An 18,226-nucleotide genomic window follows, 5' to 3' on the forward strand; every position below is an offset into this window, starting at 1 on the left:
TAGTTGAAGCAAATGTGCCCGCAGTTATGTTGTTTTATAAAAACTGTTATTTCGAATATACCACATTTTATAACAAAATCGCTAAGTCAAAAATTTTTCTTTCCCTGTAATTCATTCGCCCTTTCTTTTATATCTTCTTTTTCCACATTGTGTTGCACTCTTCTTTAATTTGCGATGAAGTGTTGGCGAATTTGAGAAAATGGAATAAAACCTACTTTCTTAGGTTGTGTTTTTAAGAAAATTTATATATATGAGCTAATTGGAGGAACGCGGTATGTGATTTTTCCCATCTTATGATAGTCCATATTATGAATCATCACTGGGTCTCTATAAAATGGCCAACGGAAAACAGTGATTAAGTAAATCCTGCAAAAACGATTCTTATATTCCGTTGTTTTGACGCCACACTGCCCACGCCCACCTGTGAGTATACATAAGTGTAAGTTATCTGTATACTTATATATGTGCGCGCTGTACGCAAATTCGCGAAAACAAAATAACTTCCTTTGTTCTGATAGCAGACGCAGATCAAAAGGAAGCGTCATTTTCCTGAATTATACTAAATTCCTTTTTTCAACGCTGTGGGAAATTCCTGCACTGTTTTATATCGTCTACCTTTCTTATAAAGATTTAGTTGTTCTAAAGTTAACAAAATTTGAATCATATGAGGATAAAACATTTTCAACATAGTGGTTTTTACATTTTTTCTTCTAGCCCCATTTTTTCCATTTAATGTAGCCCAATTCGTTTTTTTCAACGTTGTGCAAAACTCACAGAATAAGTAAAAACTATCCATTACTAAGAAGAGTAATTTCTTTCTTTTGTTCCATGAAAAATTTCGAAAAAACGTGAATTACCATGAGCTCTGGTCGCGATTTTCCTCGCGTACACCGTGTGTATAATTGTCTATATATATATATATGCATATCTAATTTTCTGTTACTTTGAATAACATTTCCGCCCCGCCGAAATTTACGTGCACATATATTTACATGCTTGCGTGTGTATACGTGAACAAACACTACTGCGCCACGTCCTCTAACTAAATTTTAATTTTATAAAATTTAAGCAAGAATGAACAACAAAACAAAAAGGATAAAAAAAAAAAAGGTAAAAAAATGTAACTTTAAAAGCATGCTGTGCGTTTTTCTTCCCTTTTGTGTTCCTCTGCTTTATTCTCCTTCGAAATGTGCAATGTTCCAAAATTATTAAAAACAAAAGAATTACATTTTATTCTACCTTCGACCGAACAACAAAAAAGGAGCCCTAAGAAAAATTTTAAATTGTTATTGTAATTTGTGTTACATAGAATGGGAAAAAAAAAAAAAACTCTTTTTCTGCTTAAAACTTAATTAGGCATACAATATTCATCATGTATATTTTTCATTTGCTATCTTTTTTTTTTTTATCATTGAAAAGGTTCTTTTGAAAAACATAAACAGGTCTTCTCTATATTCCCCCCACTTAGCGGTATGTTTTTTCTTTTTTTTTTTTCTTCCCCTACTATTGTTATTATCATCAGGCTTAAAATTAGTCCTATGATAGAACACCTATATGGTGGGAAAAGGAACCAAAAAGGAAAAAAAAAATAAAAAAAACGATAGAATCAATTTTTTCACATGGATATCTCTACATAGATGAGCCTAATATAGTATATGTGCACATAGCAGGCTCTTCCTTTTCTTACCAAATGGTAGTAACTAAGGTAAACACTGCCCAAAATAAGTAAGGAGCACTCTTTTGACAGGCACTGGCTTTGTTAATCTTCAATGAGCAAGGAAAAAAAAAAAAAGGTTCAATTGAAGAAATAAACCACCGTAAGAGTACATATTTATACATGTACATAAGGATCGGCAGTTACCATTCGATTGCTCACACCTGAATTGTCCCAAAGTATGTCCACAAAAAGCACACTAGCATTAAAAGAACCTCAGAGAGTAGCTAAAAAAAGAGGAGGGTATGAGTTGTAGGGGAATTCAAAGGGGGTCTACACTGAATGAGAATCGAATGGCATACATTCGAGGATCTCCATAGGGCACACATTTTTAGAAGCCATGTTATTTATTCGTTAAAGCGCCTCCAGTTTATCACCCTCTTTCCTGTGAAAGGCTATCGCAAAAGCTTCACAGATTGTTGCGCAGTACTATATAATGCATAACTCGTAAAACCTACCCCTTTGTCTTCCTTTAACAAAACTTGAACTCTTTTTACAAAAGAAAATAAGAAAAAACTCTACAGAAGGGAAGAAGCACGCCGTTTTTCGCAGATGAGAAAGGAGTATGGTATGCTCAAAAATAGAATACATCAAATTTTTAAAAGTTAACCCAAAAAATTACCAATAATATTGCTCCTATGATCCATGTTCCTGTAGAACAGGCAAACACAAGAAAACATAGTGTGCATGAAGATTCATTCGCTCACTGTGTATTGAAATATGTACCACCACTTCGCTGCTAAGTGTTTTTCCTTTCTTCAGCCCTCACTGTGTTTCGTCCCCTTCCCTCTCCCATTTATAACACATTTCATAGTGTTCATAACTAAATGTAAACGAATATCACTTACGTAAATATCCATCGCAACTAACGTTTAAATCCAATGCCAAGCTCGCTAGTAGTAGGATGTCCACAAATACAATTACCAGGCGCACCACCGTTCCCTAATTAATTATTTATTTGCATGTTCTTTTTCATTTTTCCACATACACTTACTATTTTTGCTATTAACGCAATAGCACAGTGAAGGTGTGGCGAGAAAAAATACGCACAAATGCTTCAAGTGCGTATAAAAAAATGACACTTGCGTAATTCGAAACAAAAATGATGAACTACCGCTTCTACAAAACAAGTAGACAAAAATGGAGTAAAATAATATAAGTTAACTAAGAAGGAACTAACGTGCGTGTTTTTTTTTTTTTTCTTTGCGACGTTATTAATATTTTTCCCCTTTTTACTTACCTCCCAAAAAATTCTGATTTTCAATCCTCAGATCGTCCGCGGTTTCCGTGAGGGCAGTCCTGTGGGCATGTTCCATTTTTAACCAAAAACAGGAAACAACAAGTTGATGATAGATAGCAGGGCGAAACGCAACTAAGTAACAAAAATGCGATAAAAATTTTGTGAAAAATTACAAAAAATCTGCGTAAAAATTACGTATAAGCGAAAAACAAAAATTCATGTATCACATTTTTGTAGCATGATATGCAAGCCCTATGGTTGAGTGAGAGACCCATATGTCCACACAAATGATTATTGCTTAACACAATTATTAAATTTGAAATAAAATGCACACATAAAATGAAATGTACCTTTAAAACTTTTTTTATGTTCCTCCGTTATCTTCCCAATTGGGAAAACTTTTTTTAAATAATCGAATTGGGAACATATGTATATACACAGATCCAGAAAGGACTAGTTCAAATACCGTTGCTCATTTTCTCTTCTTTTTGTTAAAATTAAGAGAATTCAAGAGTCTTCCATTTGCAATTGGGAGAAGCAGTTAATTCGTCCTTCCGTTTTTTTTTTTTGCGCGCAGAACGGATAAAACACGTTTTTACAAAACATAGACGAACTGTTTGATCATTTACACGGGAAAGGGACAATTTAAAAATGAAAGGACAAAACAGCACTTCGTTGAAGTGCTCCAATTGTTAAAAATTACTTGATATAGGCGATAAAAACGACTTTCCCCGTTTCCTTCAAAGATACTCCAACACGTGCATACTTACATGTTCACATGTTTACATATGCCTTATTAAATTACCTAATTGGCCATTCATCGGTTATACTTTGCGCTAACATTCTTATTTTGAGACATTCAACATTTGCTCATTTGTATGCCTATTTATTTGCTCATTTGTATGCCTATTTATTTGCTCATTTGTATGCCTATTTATTTGCTCATTTGTGTGCCTATTTATTTGCTTATTTGATTGTCCATTTATTTGCTTATTTGATTGCCCATTTATTTGATTGTTTGTTTTCCCCTTCTCAGGGCAACGCACACGAGCTCTATCCGACCAATTTGCGAACTTGGAGAAGGTAATTACAAACGTGGTCACTTCTTAAGGAGATAAAAGGAAAGTTCCTATAATCATGAGCTGCACTTTTACAATTTCTCATTAAACGAGAAGGCATAGACCAAGGTTTGAGAAAGTGCTTGATAAAAATGTGGCAAAATTAAGTCAAAGGTCCCAATAAAAAGGACGCGGCAAATGTGTTCGCAAATTCTGAGTTTTTTCCTCTTTAAAAAAGGAACATTAAACGAATAACAAACGAAGCAGAAAAAAAAAAAAAAATTGTTCAAATAGTGGGCGTTCTATGTATACAACGCCCTTCAAAGCAGCTATAGCTATAGTTATAAAAAAAATACCGCTATTAACAAATAGGTCGTGCTCGTACATCGCACATTCCTACTTTGATTTAACATAAAAGGGATCTTAAAAATGCGAAAAAAAATAAAATAAATCAAACAAGCAGTAACATTCCAAATTATTAATTAGAAAAATATTTGTCCGCAGTCTTTGCAATTATTAACACTTCCCAGTTCCTCCCTTCATTTGAAACCAAAGTTTAACGACACCCAGGAGTTGCCTACTTGGCATACGCGTTTGTTTCTTCCTGCGCCGTCACTAATCCCCCAAATGAGCCATTAACCATATTGATGTTATTCGAATATTAACAAATTGTCAGCCGCATTATTTCCTATCATGATGACGAATTTTTTTTAATTTTTATGAAGTACACATGACGGACAAGTAACCACAGAAACTTCTCAGTAGTTGTGTCTCCGTTTTTTTAGGAACAGTTCCTCTTGCTCGGCTTCTCTGCTGCCATCGTTTGGCCTTTTTTTCACGTTCTTCCCAAAATTACCATTTTTCATGGTTCCATTTTTTCCATTTTCGCCTTTCCCCCAATATCTGTTGCCAGTATAAGCCTTGCTGAACATAAATTCACGTTGTGGCACGGTACTCGCATTCATGTTGGTTTTCAATTTTTTCTCAGTCCCAGTGATATAATTTACTCGCGAAAAATCTTTTCTTTCTTTAAAGAGACTTCCGTTATTTTTTTTTAATCCATTTATGCTACTCTCAGAATTGGATGAGCTAAATATCTCGTGATTTATGTCATTTTCACCATCTTTGCAGTTTTTCCCTTCCGTTGCATTCTTACCAATTTGAGAAAAATACGTATCAATTATGCCTTTTATGTTTTCCTCTGTGGTACTCCGGCCAAAATTTAGATCTAAATCTGAATAATAATTTCTTGCAACTGCATTTTTTATTAACGAATCCCACATGGCGTTTTTTTCTAAATTTTTTTTATTTCCTATTATCCATAAGCAATCCTTCGCCCTGGTAAGAGCCACATTTAATCTTCTTTCATCTTTTAAAAACCCGATATTATTTCCACGTTTATTATGTACCGATTTGAAGTCATTCTCAGTTGGCACACATTTCCGGTCCACGTTGAACCACTTTTTCGTATGCAACTCGTCAACATAGGAATCATCCGAAGTGGCGTCGTCAAAAGGGGTGTCATCCAAACTGCGGTCACTATAACTACGATAACCTCCCCTTTTCCCACGTGGATAAAAATTCCCACTTTCACTTTCTAATTCATCCCTGTTTCTAAACATTTCCAGCGCCTGACGATTTGAACGCACACAAGAAAAAATGATGATGCTCTTTTCTCTCCCTTGAAACGCATCCACCGTGGAAACTTCTGGAGAGCTACTCGATGGAAAATAACCTTCAAACATTCTTTTTATTAAATGCACTTGAGATAGGTACGGACAAATAATTCCTATATCACTTAAGCTAAAATTAGCAGATAATTTGTAAAAACTAGGAATTGGATTTTCATCATTTTTGTTACTAAAAAAGTGGTGAATGTATAATACTAATTTGAATATGAAGTAGGCCTCCACATAATTAATGTACGACTTATGACATGTAGTGGACTCTATTCCCTCGATATTGATAAATTTATAACACCCATATAGATTTAAATAATGCAAATAAAATGACGGCTTGTTCATTAAATTTTCATCATTTTTTATCAACCCCTTGTAAAAATACATGTTCGGGAAGCAGCAAATTTCTTCTCTCATACGATACTGCACATTCAGCAAAACGTTTGGAGCATTACACAATAACAGCCTTTCAAATAATGATCTACTGTACCCATATTTTGTACAATCAGACGAAAATGTGGTGGCTGGCAATTGCTTTGGATCTCCCAACATAATTACATTTTTAATTTTTAATCTGAAAGGTATTAAACAACTTAATTCCACACACTGACAAGCTTCATCTATTATTAAATATTCAAATTCTAAGTTCTCAATTACGGGAGATGCACTTCCTGATAGGGTGCTAAATATCACTTCACTTTCGAAAACCATATTGTCTTTATTACTATTTGCATAGAAGGAACCTATTTCCTTGTCGGTATCTATCAGTTTTTTTTTCTTCTCGTCAAAGCATTTTTTTTCTGCTTTTAGTTTTTCCAAACTCCATTCGTAATGAGAAAAAGATTCATTAAATAGGTATAACAATTTTTCTAAATATTTTATATCCACATTATTTATAATTTCTTCTGGAAAAAAATCGTTTACATTTTCGATTTTTTCAAGCGATGATGATTTGGATTTGGTTTCGTTAAAATCGAAACAGTACTTCTTAGAATCGTTGTGATTTAATTTGCCTCTCACTTCTTCCACTCTGTTACATGTGTGATCTATCGCCTTCAGAGAAAGAGACATTTTATTCTTTTTATCATTAAAGCGCGTTTCGTACACGTTTTTTTCCATATTTTTTCTCTTACTGAATATGTAATCTAGCGAAATGGGTTGTATTTCTTCATGTGTCCTCTTCGATATACCTATTCTGATGCATTTGGGCGTGATGGTTTGTTTTCGGAAGTCCCTATCCCTAGTACGGCTTTCCTCTGCACTCCCGCTTTTCACTCTTTTGTGTGCATTTTGTGCGTTCAGCATTTTCTTCATCTTTGAATTCGTTACACCCTTAACCTGGCCACCGCCCAAAAATACGCTCATGTTGCTTCTGTTGTTGCTGCTATTGTTGCTGTTGATGCTGTTATTGCAGCTGTTGTTGCCGCTATTGTTGCTGCTATTGTTGCTGCTGTTGTTGCTGCTGTTGTTGCTACTGCTGCCGCTGCTCTTTTTGCCACCACTTTTCGATTCACCAATATTGACAAAATTTATTAACCCATCATTTAGGACCCTCTTGGCAATCTCATCGATTGCAGAATTGGAGGGGGAACAAACCAAAATTTTTTTATTGCAATTTTCGCTCTGCTCATTATAAGCACAATCCTTCTTTTTTTTTGCTAGTTCTCTTTTTTCCTCATTATTCCTGTGATTAATAATTGCGTACAAAGCGGATATAATCCCAATAACTGTTTTCGTCTTGCCTGTACCTGGTGGGCCTTGTATTAACGAAATGCTATTTTTATTTAGAAAAACCATTTTAACGGCCTCTATTTGAGACTCATTTAATAAATTATAATCTTTCATAACATTCAATATGTACTTTTCCAAGCTGGTTAAATTATTTCTCCACATGTCATTCGCTCCCCTATTTTCTTCATTCAAGCAACCATTACTAAAGGACCTCTTTTTTGTTTCCTTCAAGTTGCTATTACACAACGTAGGGTTTAGAACTATGTTAAATAGGGAGGAGTTCCTACTCAAATACACACTCTGAAATTCTCTTATATTTGTCATTAAGTTACACAAAAAATAGGCATTGAATTTATTACACGTAAGACAATTTAATTTTAATCTATTTTTTTCATTTCCCGATTTTTGAGGAAAAATGTCTTCATTAATTAACTTAACGTCGCACATATTTTCCGTTTTATTCATGGAAAAATCTACCAACCCTATTAAATGTTTATTGTATTTTAATATCTTTTTCAAATTATGATATTTAACAGTCCCTTTGTCGTTATCCAACAAAACGTTGCTCTCACTTTCGAATGGAATTAATGCAATCAAATCCATTGGCTTTAAGCTATCGGCGATTGCCTTGTTCTCATTTGCTAACGACATCTGCCATTCTATCCAGTACGACGTTTTCTTCTTCGCTACCAAGTTTAGAACGTATTTGTGTGTACTGCCCGTCATTTTGTTAACGATGCAACACCTACACTCTTCCAGGACCATAGGTTTAAAAAATCTGCAAAAGGGGGGGAAAGGGGAGGAAGTATAACGGGACGGAACATAAAGAAGGGTAATTAAGAAAATACACACCACGTACTATCTCGTTTGGGTAGATGAAATGGAAAAATTGGGGAAACACTATGATAGTCGGAGGCACGGGTGGTCAGCATGCCGATGGAATAATCGCAGCATCTGGACAGGTTTGCGCACGTTTCATATCAAAAAAAATGGTCCACATAACTGTTTGCGTTCACCCAGTAGATGTACCGCCTCTGTTGCATAGCCTCTCTGTTGTACTGCCTCTTCGCGCACAGCCCCTTTGCCTCTCCTTCCCTCACCTGTAGTAATCTTCCTCGCTCTTGAATCGCAAGGGGATCTCCTCATTAATGCACATCTTGTACTTCTGCATGTTCTCCAAACAGCTAAAGTCCCAATTGAGAAACTCCTGCAACATGACATAATATTTATTCATGCTATTCTCTGCTTCCAATCTCTTTCCCTTCATCTCTTTAAAATATTCATGTTTGTTATTCTTCGCATTTGCTTCATTCAGTACGATGGCTCTCTTCTGTGTTTTGAAGGCAGCCGTTTTTTCTAAAATTTTTTTGGCCCTCTCTAAGGCTGCTTCTTTTCTCATTTCCTCTGACAAGTTGTCGAAATTAGCTTGGTTTTCTTTTCCTTCAACTTCTTTGCATTTGCCATCCTTTGAACTTTGGCTGTTAGAGGGTGAGTGAGACCTGGATGCCGATCTGGACACTGCTCTTGACGTTATTCCTGAACCTACTCCTAACGCTACTCCTGACGCTACTTCTGATGTTGCTCCCAATGTTGCTCTCGATCTTCCTGCTTCAAACTCCTTCGCGTTTCTGCACGTAAAACCATCCGAGTTATACTCCTGTCCGGAGCGCGTGTGCAGTTTGCGACTGGGGTCGTTATTGTTCGCTAGGTTCGCTGCGTTGGGGGCTGCACGGGAGGGGAAAAAAAGTAAAATAAATACATATATATATATGTATGCAAATATGTATGTAAATATGTATATACATATATGTACACATGACCGTCTCACCACACGCAGTCGCTTAATATGATAAACCTACCCAGATATGCTGTGCTGCTTCCTTCCGTAGCCTCTGGTCCTGGAACGAATAAATCATTCCTTTTCTCCTTACGGATTAACATTTGCTTCGTTTTAGTAAACACTGCTTCATAGTCGCAGACATGAGTCAGTTCCTGGACAATTTTTGGTGTTGCCAAACTGTTCAATTTTAGTTTAAACTGGAGAAGATTATTCAAATCGCTCTCATGTCCAGGGGGTGCTTTATCTTTTGCTAGACCTATCAATGCATCTAAGATGTTGCCCATAATTTCTTTCTGCTTTATTAACAATGATGCATTCGTTTCATGATGACTAAGTGAGGACAAGTTCGATTCGACAAAATTGAAGATGGTTAAAATTTGCATAGAGAGACTGCTAAATTTCCTGAAGAATAATTCAGGTAGTATAACATCCGGGGGAAAAGGTTCCCCTTTTGAATAAAATTTTCTGATGAACAAAATCCATGTGGAAAAAAAGTTCAGAAAAAAAAAAAAAGAGTCTCTTGAGAAAATACGTATAGAATGTGTTTTGGACTTTATCGAAAAGGTTTTTATTTTTATATTAAAAACCATGAATATGATAATTTTCCACACGTTGTCTATTATTAAATTAAGGATTCGCAGTAAGAACTGATCCACTTTTCTCCTGTTCAAATATTTCTGTACACATTCAATCGCAACATTCAGATAAAACCAAGTCTTCGAATTTACCAGCATGAAGCATTCTAGCACATCAAATTTTTCATCAAAATCGTTGCTTATGAAATTTGTTTTTTTTAAATACAAAATCATTATGTTACTAAACTGGAAGACTGACAATAAAAAAATGTACATGTACCTTTTCGATTTGAAAAAGTCCACTATGTAGCTTTTTAATATATAGTCATATTTATCAACTGTTATATTATACCTTTTGTCTTCGTTCTCCACATCTCTAATAATTACAACTGGCGGAGAAAAAATTCCGCTTTTCTTTTTGACTCTATTTAATCTGTATTCATCCTTCATGATATACTTCGTGATCAGGTCGTACGATTTTACCACATGCCTCCTAGTTTTCATACTTGCATTACTTACGCATAGAAAAAAAAAACTGTGCATGTAGTTGTAAATCCCTTCTTCATTCACTTTGCTCTTTGTAATTGATCTATTCATGAAAACTTTGAACCTGCTTAATCCATTTGAGTTGGAACTCTCTACTTCCTCTTTGTTAACAGGGTGCAGCAGACCCCCAGTGGCGCCACCGTTCCGATTGCTCGTGCTGTTCCTATCCGGGGTAGCAGCAATTGATCCCTTCTTCTCTCCCCCCTTTTCGTCCTCACAAAACGCGTTACTATAAAAATAGAGCATGTGCATGTCCTTTATGCTCTTTGAATTTGAATCACTAGAATAATACACCTCATCATCTGATAAACCTTCGTCAAACAGCCCCTCTTCAGTTACCCCCTCCTCATAAGTTCCATCCTCAGATAGTTCTTCTTCATACGTACCCGCATCGGAGAGCTCCTCCTGTGCATCCTTAAACGTAACCAAATCATCATACATCAAATCTACGTAATTTTCAATATTTTTAATTAAGCTAAAAACCTTATTCAGAAAAGGAACAGAGGAATGCACCTTGGACTTATATATGCTATTCGAAATCACGTGCGAAAAATACATAGCTGCGGAAAAAAAAAAGGATCTGCATTTTTTGCTCTTCTCCTTTTTTAATTCTTTCATAAACAGTTCTACAATTTCGAAGACATTCATAAATAGCACTTTATACTTTTCTATCTCCAAAAGGGACAACACCCTTTTTAAAATAACGTTGATTAATTTTACAAACAAGACAAAAAAATTTTCAAACATGGTTTTCAAATCTAGAAGGGGGAAACCATCATCGCATATGGATGCAATGTACTTCTTAACATCTTTCTGTTTATCGCTAAATATTATATTTGTCGTTTTACTGGAATATTTGCTGTCCCTTATATTTGCCTTCAACAGGAGCAGTAGCAAAATATTTACGTTCTTCCTCTCATCGTTCCTTTTCTGTTGATCGCTATGGAACTTCATGCTCATGAGCGAATCGAAGATTTCAAAAATTGTATTCTTCTCCAGTGAATCCCGAATGGCAGAATCAGACAAAAGGGTTGACAAAACCTGCAAGAGTGCACATGCACAAAAAAAATGGAGAAAAATAATGTATATCTTTTTCAGCAACTCGTGGAATGTTCCACTCTTACAAACAACCACAAGCGCATGTGTACATATGAAAAAAAATATAAGCCGCCTCGAATTACCTTAATTGCGTACAAACGCATGTAGTAATCCCTGTGGCTAATAAATTGCGGAAAGGAATGCAAAACAATGCAATCAAAGGCGTTTTTTCTCTCTCTCAGACATTTTTTGTACAAATTTTTTGTATACTCATCAACCTCGAACGAATTCAAAAACATCCTTTTCGTCACGTCCAAAATGTACACAATATTTATGCAAGAAAATGTAGTGGCTTCCTCAAAATATTTATTCTTTATATTGGTGTTTTTCGAAATGTACAACTTGGAATTTTTTACAAAGTGCAACAGCTTGAATATTAAATTAAACAGCTTATTAATTACTTCTTTATTTTCTGAAAATAGGATACCCAAGAAATAGTCATACACGTCATTCTTTGTAAAAAAGACCTTCAAGGATAAGCTCTCTAAATTATATTCATTCATATAAAAGGCCATACTGTGCTTATACTTTTGCAGAGTTGATTGTTCCGCTAACAAATTAGACGCTTCCGTTTTGCTCCTCCTCTTAATAAGGGATAGTAGATATATTGCACTGATTAAACACTGTATATACTTCAATATGTCATAGTCTGAAAATTTTTTTTTTAAAAAAAAATTATCAGTTTTTTGCACATTCGAACCGACATTCCCCTCAGGCAAACTCGTGTTTATCATTTTAATAATACAAGCGTCTGCTAGCTTGACCCAGTAAGACAAAATGGATATTATCAATTTTTTATTTGAATCATTTAAAAAGTTGTCGTCATTTATAAAAGTAAAATTTATAATTTTGAAAATTATCAACTGAACAAAATTATCCGCATATCTCAGCGCGTTCAGCATTAACGAGTAAAGGATAATTTTATCCTTCAGAACTTTTATTATACTATTTTCCACTTCCCTATGTTGGAAAAGGAGGAATATATGTACATACACATATGACTGCAAATTTTCTGTGATATTATAGTTATCCCAATTTTCTTCCGATTCGTTCTCGTTGCAATTTTTTAAGTCATCATTTGGATAACCTACCTTCTTACACATTTCACCATTCACTTTTGTTAACAATTTTTTACACTTCTTAAATTCCATGTGGACAAGATTGCAAAGAAAAATTAGCGACTCATGGTGGGCATACTTTTTTATAATATCATATATACTGTCATTTTTTAAACTTAGAAATTTCTCCGTGAATAATTTCAGGTTTTCCTGATTTATTTGGCTCGTCTCCAACTGGTAATTATCATTCACTTGAAATATTTTCCCCCCATTTAGCATAAGCTCTAGTACAACAGAATCGACCTTGTCATACTCCACAGGACAAATTATCTTATTAAATAGTCGATTAAAATTGAACTTGAAAATTTCTCTTTTCACGAAATTTATTAATGCTTCCTCATTTTTTGTAAACATGGACATCATTTCTAAGAATTCCTTCTGCAACAGATAATAAATCATCAAGCACTTTTCACAGTTGTCTATATTTTCAATAATTATTTTTTTTATCTTACTCAAACTCTCCACATGTTTCACTTTTATTCTCTTTAAATTTTCCACTACATCTTCAAATCTGTTCCTTGAAATTATATCTTCACAAAAGACAGAAACGAATTCATATTTTTCAATAATTAAAGTTGCGTAAAAAAAGAGAACCGCTTCTGCATACTGGTGATTGCAAATGATGTGACTGGTATCAACAACCGGGTCCTTTAACTTTTCCAAAATGGATCTTAACGAGGATATGTACAGTTCGTTCACATTGTCTTTTATGATCGATTTTTTTAATTTTTCAAATAAGCTAAAATCCGTAACACATTCTAATTTTGCATTGAATTGATTTTCCATCTAAATGTGTAAAATATGGCCAATCTGTTTTGTTCTGTATCGTTTTTCCTAACCCAATGTAGCCTCTTCTCGCATTGCCTCTTCTGCCTGTTCTCCCTCCTGTGCCTTTTTCTTATTCGTATTTATAACTTTTCGCAAAAAATGGGGAAAAAAAATGACTACAAAAAAATTGGCATATGAGGCCGCACTGTTGATGTTAGTACAGTTTAAAAGAGAGAAAAAAAAAAAAAAAAATGCTATCATGTGGCATAATAAAAACTTTTCATGGGGTTCATTCCTACATTTGAGCAACGTCTTCCTGTTATCTCATTCTGTGTGGTTACTTCATGTCAGTTTAGCTCACCGAGTCGCACGCACAAAAAAACAAAAAAAAATTCATAAAAAATAAAAAAATAACTGGGCTTTTCTTTTCCACTGTACGGGAAAACTGCCCTTATTCATTATGTCCTCCTTTAGAGGCGAACAAAAAAAAAAAAAAAAAAAAGAAATGCTGGGCAGTTATCTACTCCAAATAACTATACAAACGCAGGTGTTTAACCGAGTTGACATATGCATTTGCATGCGAATAAATGCATGGGTATGCCCCTGCACAGGTATGTAAGCATAGGGACATACATATACGTACGTATATACATTACTTATATATATACTTACATAAATGTACCAGCACGCACACAAAAGTCCGCACACCATTTGTATCTCTTTGATTAATGCACAAATTGTACATGCCCAGTGTGGCTAACGAACTTCCTGAAGAGGAGGGGAAGCAAAACAAAAAAGAATTCACGGAAACAGTTTTATAAAGTATACATTAACATACTGTTCGTTATCTTTCTCTTTTCCTGCAAAAAATGTAGCCAAAAAATGCAGAACGTGTACTTCTCTTTCAAGCTATGCTTAAAATATGTGCAAGCATAGTTTGGGTATATCTCATTTTAGTTATTTTTACTTTTTTATTTTGTTTTTTTTTTGGGTGGGGGGTACATTTTGTTTACTTTTCTTCCTTTAAAATGTTAAAAATGTGCATTTAAATTTAAATTGACGTAATATTTACTTTTTCCCTTTGTAACAAAAAAAAAAAAAAAAAAGTAGACAGGATGTATAAAAACAATTAAGTGCTGCCAAGGCACTTCGCACATAAAAACACATATATGGAGTGTACATAAGAGTTATGCCTTAAAAATGCATCCATTATGTAGAAATTTTCGCTAAGACATTAAATCCGTGATGAGGAAAAGTATTTATAAAACTTTAAAAACAGAAGAATGTGCATTTAAATATTGCTCCCCCTTTGTGCAAATTTTTGCCATAGACATGAAAAGTAAGAAATCCCGGGGGGATATGTTTTCTCCACTTTGAGGAAAACACGCAAATACACGCAAGCAAATAAACAAGCAAATAAACAAGCAAATAAACAAGCAAACAAACGGGTAGGCACGTATATCCTTGTGTACATGCACACGTTTGAATGTATACACAGAAATGCCTATATTTTACCCCCTTGTAGATGCAAAATGCACATTCTGACAAGGTGCATATTTTCGCAAAATAATTCATACACAAAACATGCGCATTCAATTCAGCATGCAAGGGACTCTCACTTTTGCTGCCTCCTTGCGCACTTACATAAAAATTTACATACATGCATATGTCAACATCTCAGTTGCGCGTAATTCACCTGCACGCGGGATTATATTAAACGTCCTGTTGTTTGCATAATATCCCTTGCTGGATAAACACAAGTGTGACAAAAATGCATAACGAAAAAGGCATTATACCTTTTTACATTTTCACCCAAGTTTTGCATACAAATAGGTGGAGTAAAAAATAAAATGCCAAAATGGAAAAACAATCCTACGTAACTGTAAAACTTGTGTTGATTTATTTATGTATCATGTATGTGTACGTATCCGAACTCTTAAGCATTTTTAAAAAAGATCAAAATAAAACCCATGTTAAAAGGTGAACGGCATCATTTCTCGAGGGCCATGGGGAAAAATTGCGTTCCATGAATTTACATCCATTTCATAATATGCAGTGTTTTTATTGTGCCTTAAAAAATTTCCCCATCTGTTGCTGCCCTATGGCTCCTGCTCCCAACTAGCCAAAAAGGGGTAAAAAAAAAAAAAAAAAATAAGCGAAATAAGGAGAAAAAAACAACTCGGGAGCATATCTCGTATTGCCGTACATTCTCCCAGAAAACAAAAACTGCTCAGTGCGACGCTGCTTAACTGGATGAATGCTCCTTTTTTATTACAATCTTTAACACCATATTGGGAACATTTTCTTGGACCGCACGAAGCTGTTGCATTTCTACAACATTTTACTTGTTTGTTCATTTTGCACCACTCCCGCTATTTGCGTGAAAAATGGGGGGCGCACTCAAAACGCAGGCAACATTTCTAGACATGCTCAGTTAGTATCGTTTACACCCCGACTGGCATATCCTCTTATTACCACAATTTGAAAGGGTCACGAACTTTTCTTTCCTTTTTTACATTCAACTTTTTCCCGTTTTGTGCAAGCGTACATACACGTAACAGGTGAACGCAGCAACGAAATGGAAAAATTAAAAATGGAGCCCCGTTTCGGGGTGAAATTGGGCATCTCGTGGGGGGCACCTCGCATGGTGAGGTTACATTATGTACGGAAATTTTTTTCTTTTTTTTCATTTTTCTCCATTTTCGATGTTACGCGTTAAACGTAAGGTTTTATTTTAACAAATTCGAATTTGAAAAAGAACTCAAAAAAAAGGGGATACACGAGGGGCCATCTAAAAGGTGTACACAAAAAATTGGTGCAGTCAAAAATGACCAAAATGAATAGAGGCACAAAAACACATATGTGTTAGAAATGGGTCATAAAACTGGCGGGGGAAAAAAAATGGGAACGAGCAAAATGCGAATCAATTTATTTCTATTGCCATGTTTAAATTCTCGGCTATGTAATCCAGTCCAACCAGGCAACTCTCAGATACAACTCTACAGGCATCCTTCGAAAAGGTTTTCAAAGTGCTTATAATTTCGCTTTGAACATTTTTATATTCTTGCGAATTTATATTTAAACTTCCGAGAGAACCTAGGGCAAGGGCAACCTCATGTCTAACCATTTCATGTTCCCCAACATTTTGCAGCGAAGAAATTAAATATTTCAAAGAGTTTAAATGCAATGCTTGGCCCAACACAAAAGCAACTTCATGTCGAAAAATTGCGGATTTTTTATCTTTTATCAATACTTCTCCTAAAGCGTTTATGGACATATCAGTTTCCATATCTCTTAATTTAAATAAAGCCTCATATCTTAATTTTAACGGAACCGTTTCATTATTTAAGTCTTCAATAAGTGCATCAACACTTTTGGCATTATCATTTGATGTAAATACAACTGGATCTATTGTGTTGAATTTCTTTGAAACAAATTCGTCATTTCGTTTTTTTTTTATTGCTTCTTTTATGTTATCTTTATTACTGCATGAACATACAGCATACTTATTTTTTTCTAACAATGAACTGAGAGCCAATTCACATGTCTCTCGAACTTCTACCTTTTCATCATTTAAAAACTTTTTTATAACTTCAATATTTGAATCACTTCCTATTGCAGCTAACCCTTCAGCAGCTTCATGTCGAACCATTAAATTTTCTTCCGTATCGTTTAGCAGCTTGATTAAAATGTCATTGCATTTCTCATTACTTATTTGCCCTATAACATATGCTACTTCATGCCTCAATAAGACGCTATCATTATTTTCTAATGCGTAGGTCAAAATATTTATCACTTCGTCTATATCATCTTTGTATATTTCTCTACATTCATACAATGCCCTCATTTGCTTTTCTATAAATTCATTTCTTGTTTCTACTAGGTATTTCCTGATGAAGTCTTTATTGCTGCTGTCTTCATACTGGATTAGGCGACTTCCTCTGTTGTGAATACTTCCTGTCATTTTGTTTTTGCCTTCTTCTCCCTGGATAAAATGCACTCCTATCTGATTCTTACTTTTGAATAAATGGCTAGTAAGCAGCTTGAAAATGGTGCCTGACCTTCCACGCTCTTTCCTTTACGTTATATATCTACGTCACTATGCGAACACTTTTTCTCTCAAGTGACGCTACAAATATTTACAGCAACACTCTTTTTTTTGGTATCAAACGGTGGCAATTACTTCTTAATGAACAAAACATTCCAGTGAGTGGTGGTTCATCAATTGTTGGGAAACGCGCGGAGTCTCTTAAGTACTGTCTGACGTTTGCCCATCGTATCAAAAAAGGGAAGGCAATCACTGCGCACAGGTGCCCACACGTTGTGCCAGGTGTTGTGCCAAGTGTTGTACCAAAAAATGTTGCAACAAAAGGCGAACACTGCTATACCAGCTGAGCAGAATTGGGACTGCCTTTTGCCGTTGGCTTAACAAGGATATGTTCATGTGCCCCCTTTCTGGCATATCAAAGCGTGAACATGACCAAGCTGTAACGCGTGATTTTTTCCCCTATGCCTAATAATACTACACGTTACATACGTATACGTAAATGTACATATAATCATGCATACAAACGTGCGTACAAACGTGCGTACATATGTGGATGCCCATATGACAACTCCATGTTCACTCCTTCAAGCTGCGCCAACGTGACACTCGTGCCCACTGCGCTTTTCCAAAACGTACGCTTATTTTTTCCTTCTTTCTGGAAAAAAAATTATTTCATAATTACTCAACAAAAAAGGGGGAAAATACGCATCACAATTTAATTTCATATGCGTAATACATGCTAGTAAATATTTCCCTCCCGTGCAATAAAAAATATATATATATATATATACATATATAAATATACTTTTTC

At 35.0% G+C, this 18,226-nt stretch overlaps 3 protein-coding genes across 3 annotated transcripts; all 3 read right to left on the reverse strand.

Moving 5' to 3' along the window:
• Positions 1 to 975: 975 nt before the first annotated feature.
• On the reverse strand, positions 976 to 3,239 carry PCYB_141190 (hypothetical protein). The gene is made up of 7 exons (XM_004224590.1): positions 2,955 to 3,239; positions 2,337 to 2,365; positions 2,173 to 2,232; positions 1,879 to 1,941; positions 1,688 to 1,764; positions 1,505 to 1,550; positions 976 to 1,266 (listed from the first exon to the last, which is right to left on the reverse strand). Exons 1-7 carry the CDS (start codon positions 3,028 to 3,030, stop codon positions 1,231 to 1,233), a joined length of 387 nt encoding a protein of 128 aa, XP_004224638.1. The 5' UTR covers positions 3,031 to 3,239; the 3' UTR covers positions 976 to 1,230.
• A 1,531-nt stretch (positions 3,240 to 4,770) lies between these two features.
• PCYB_141200 (hypothetical protein) lies at positions 4,771 to 13,385 on the reverse strand (the record flags this gene model as incomplete). The annotated part of the gene is made up of 4 exons (XM_004224591.1): positions 4,771 to 8,200; positions 8,523 to 9,147; positions 9,282 to 11,424; positions 11,565 to 13,385. 4 exons carry the CDS (start codon positions 13,383 to 13,385, stop codon positions 4,771 to 4,773), a joined length of 8,019 nt encoding a protein of 2,672 aa, XP_004224639.1.
• A 2,905-nt stretch (positions 13,386 to 16,290) lies between these two features.
• PCYB_141210 (deoxyhypusine hydroxylase) lies at positions 16,291 to 17,331 on the reverse strand (the record flags this gene model as incomplete). Its single annotated transcript, XM_004224592.1, has 2 exons — positions 16,291 to 16,852; positions 16,874 to 17,331. The coding sequence occupies 2 exons, from the start codon at positions 17,329 to 17,331 to the stop codon at positions 16,291 to 16,293; spliced, it is 1,020 nt and encodes a 339-aa protein (XP_004224640.1).
• Positions 17,332 to 18,226: the final 895 nt, after the last annotated feature.

This window comes from Plasmodium cynomolgi, chromosome 14 (genome assembly GCF_000321355.1).
Source record: "Plasmodium cynomolgi strain B DNA, chromosome 14, whole genome shotgun sequence".
Taxonomy (NCBI): domain Eukaryota; phylum Apicomplexa; class Aconoidasida; order Haemosporida; family Plasmodiidae; genus Plasmodium; species Plasmodium cynomolgi.

Coding starts and splice junctions, on each gene's coding strand:
- PCYB_141190 (XM_004224590.1), bottom strand. CDS start 3,030: ATGGAACATGCCCACAGGACTGCCCTCACGGAAACCGCGGACGATCTG. Junction 1,551..1,687: donor ACCTTAGTTACTACCATTTG/GTAAGAAAAGGA, acceptor CCCACCATATAG/GTGTTCTATCATAGGACTAA. Junction 1,267..1,504: donor GCCTGATGATAATAACAATA/GTAGGGGAAGAA, acceptor AATTTTTCTTAG/GGCTCCTTTTTTGTTGTTCG.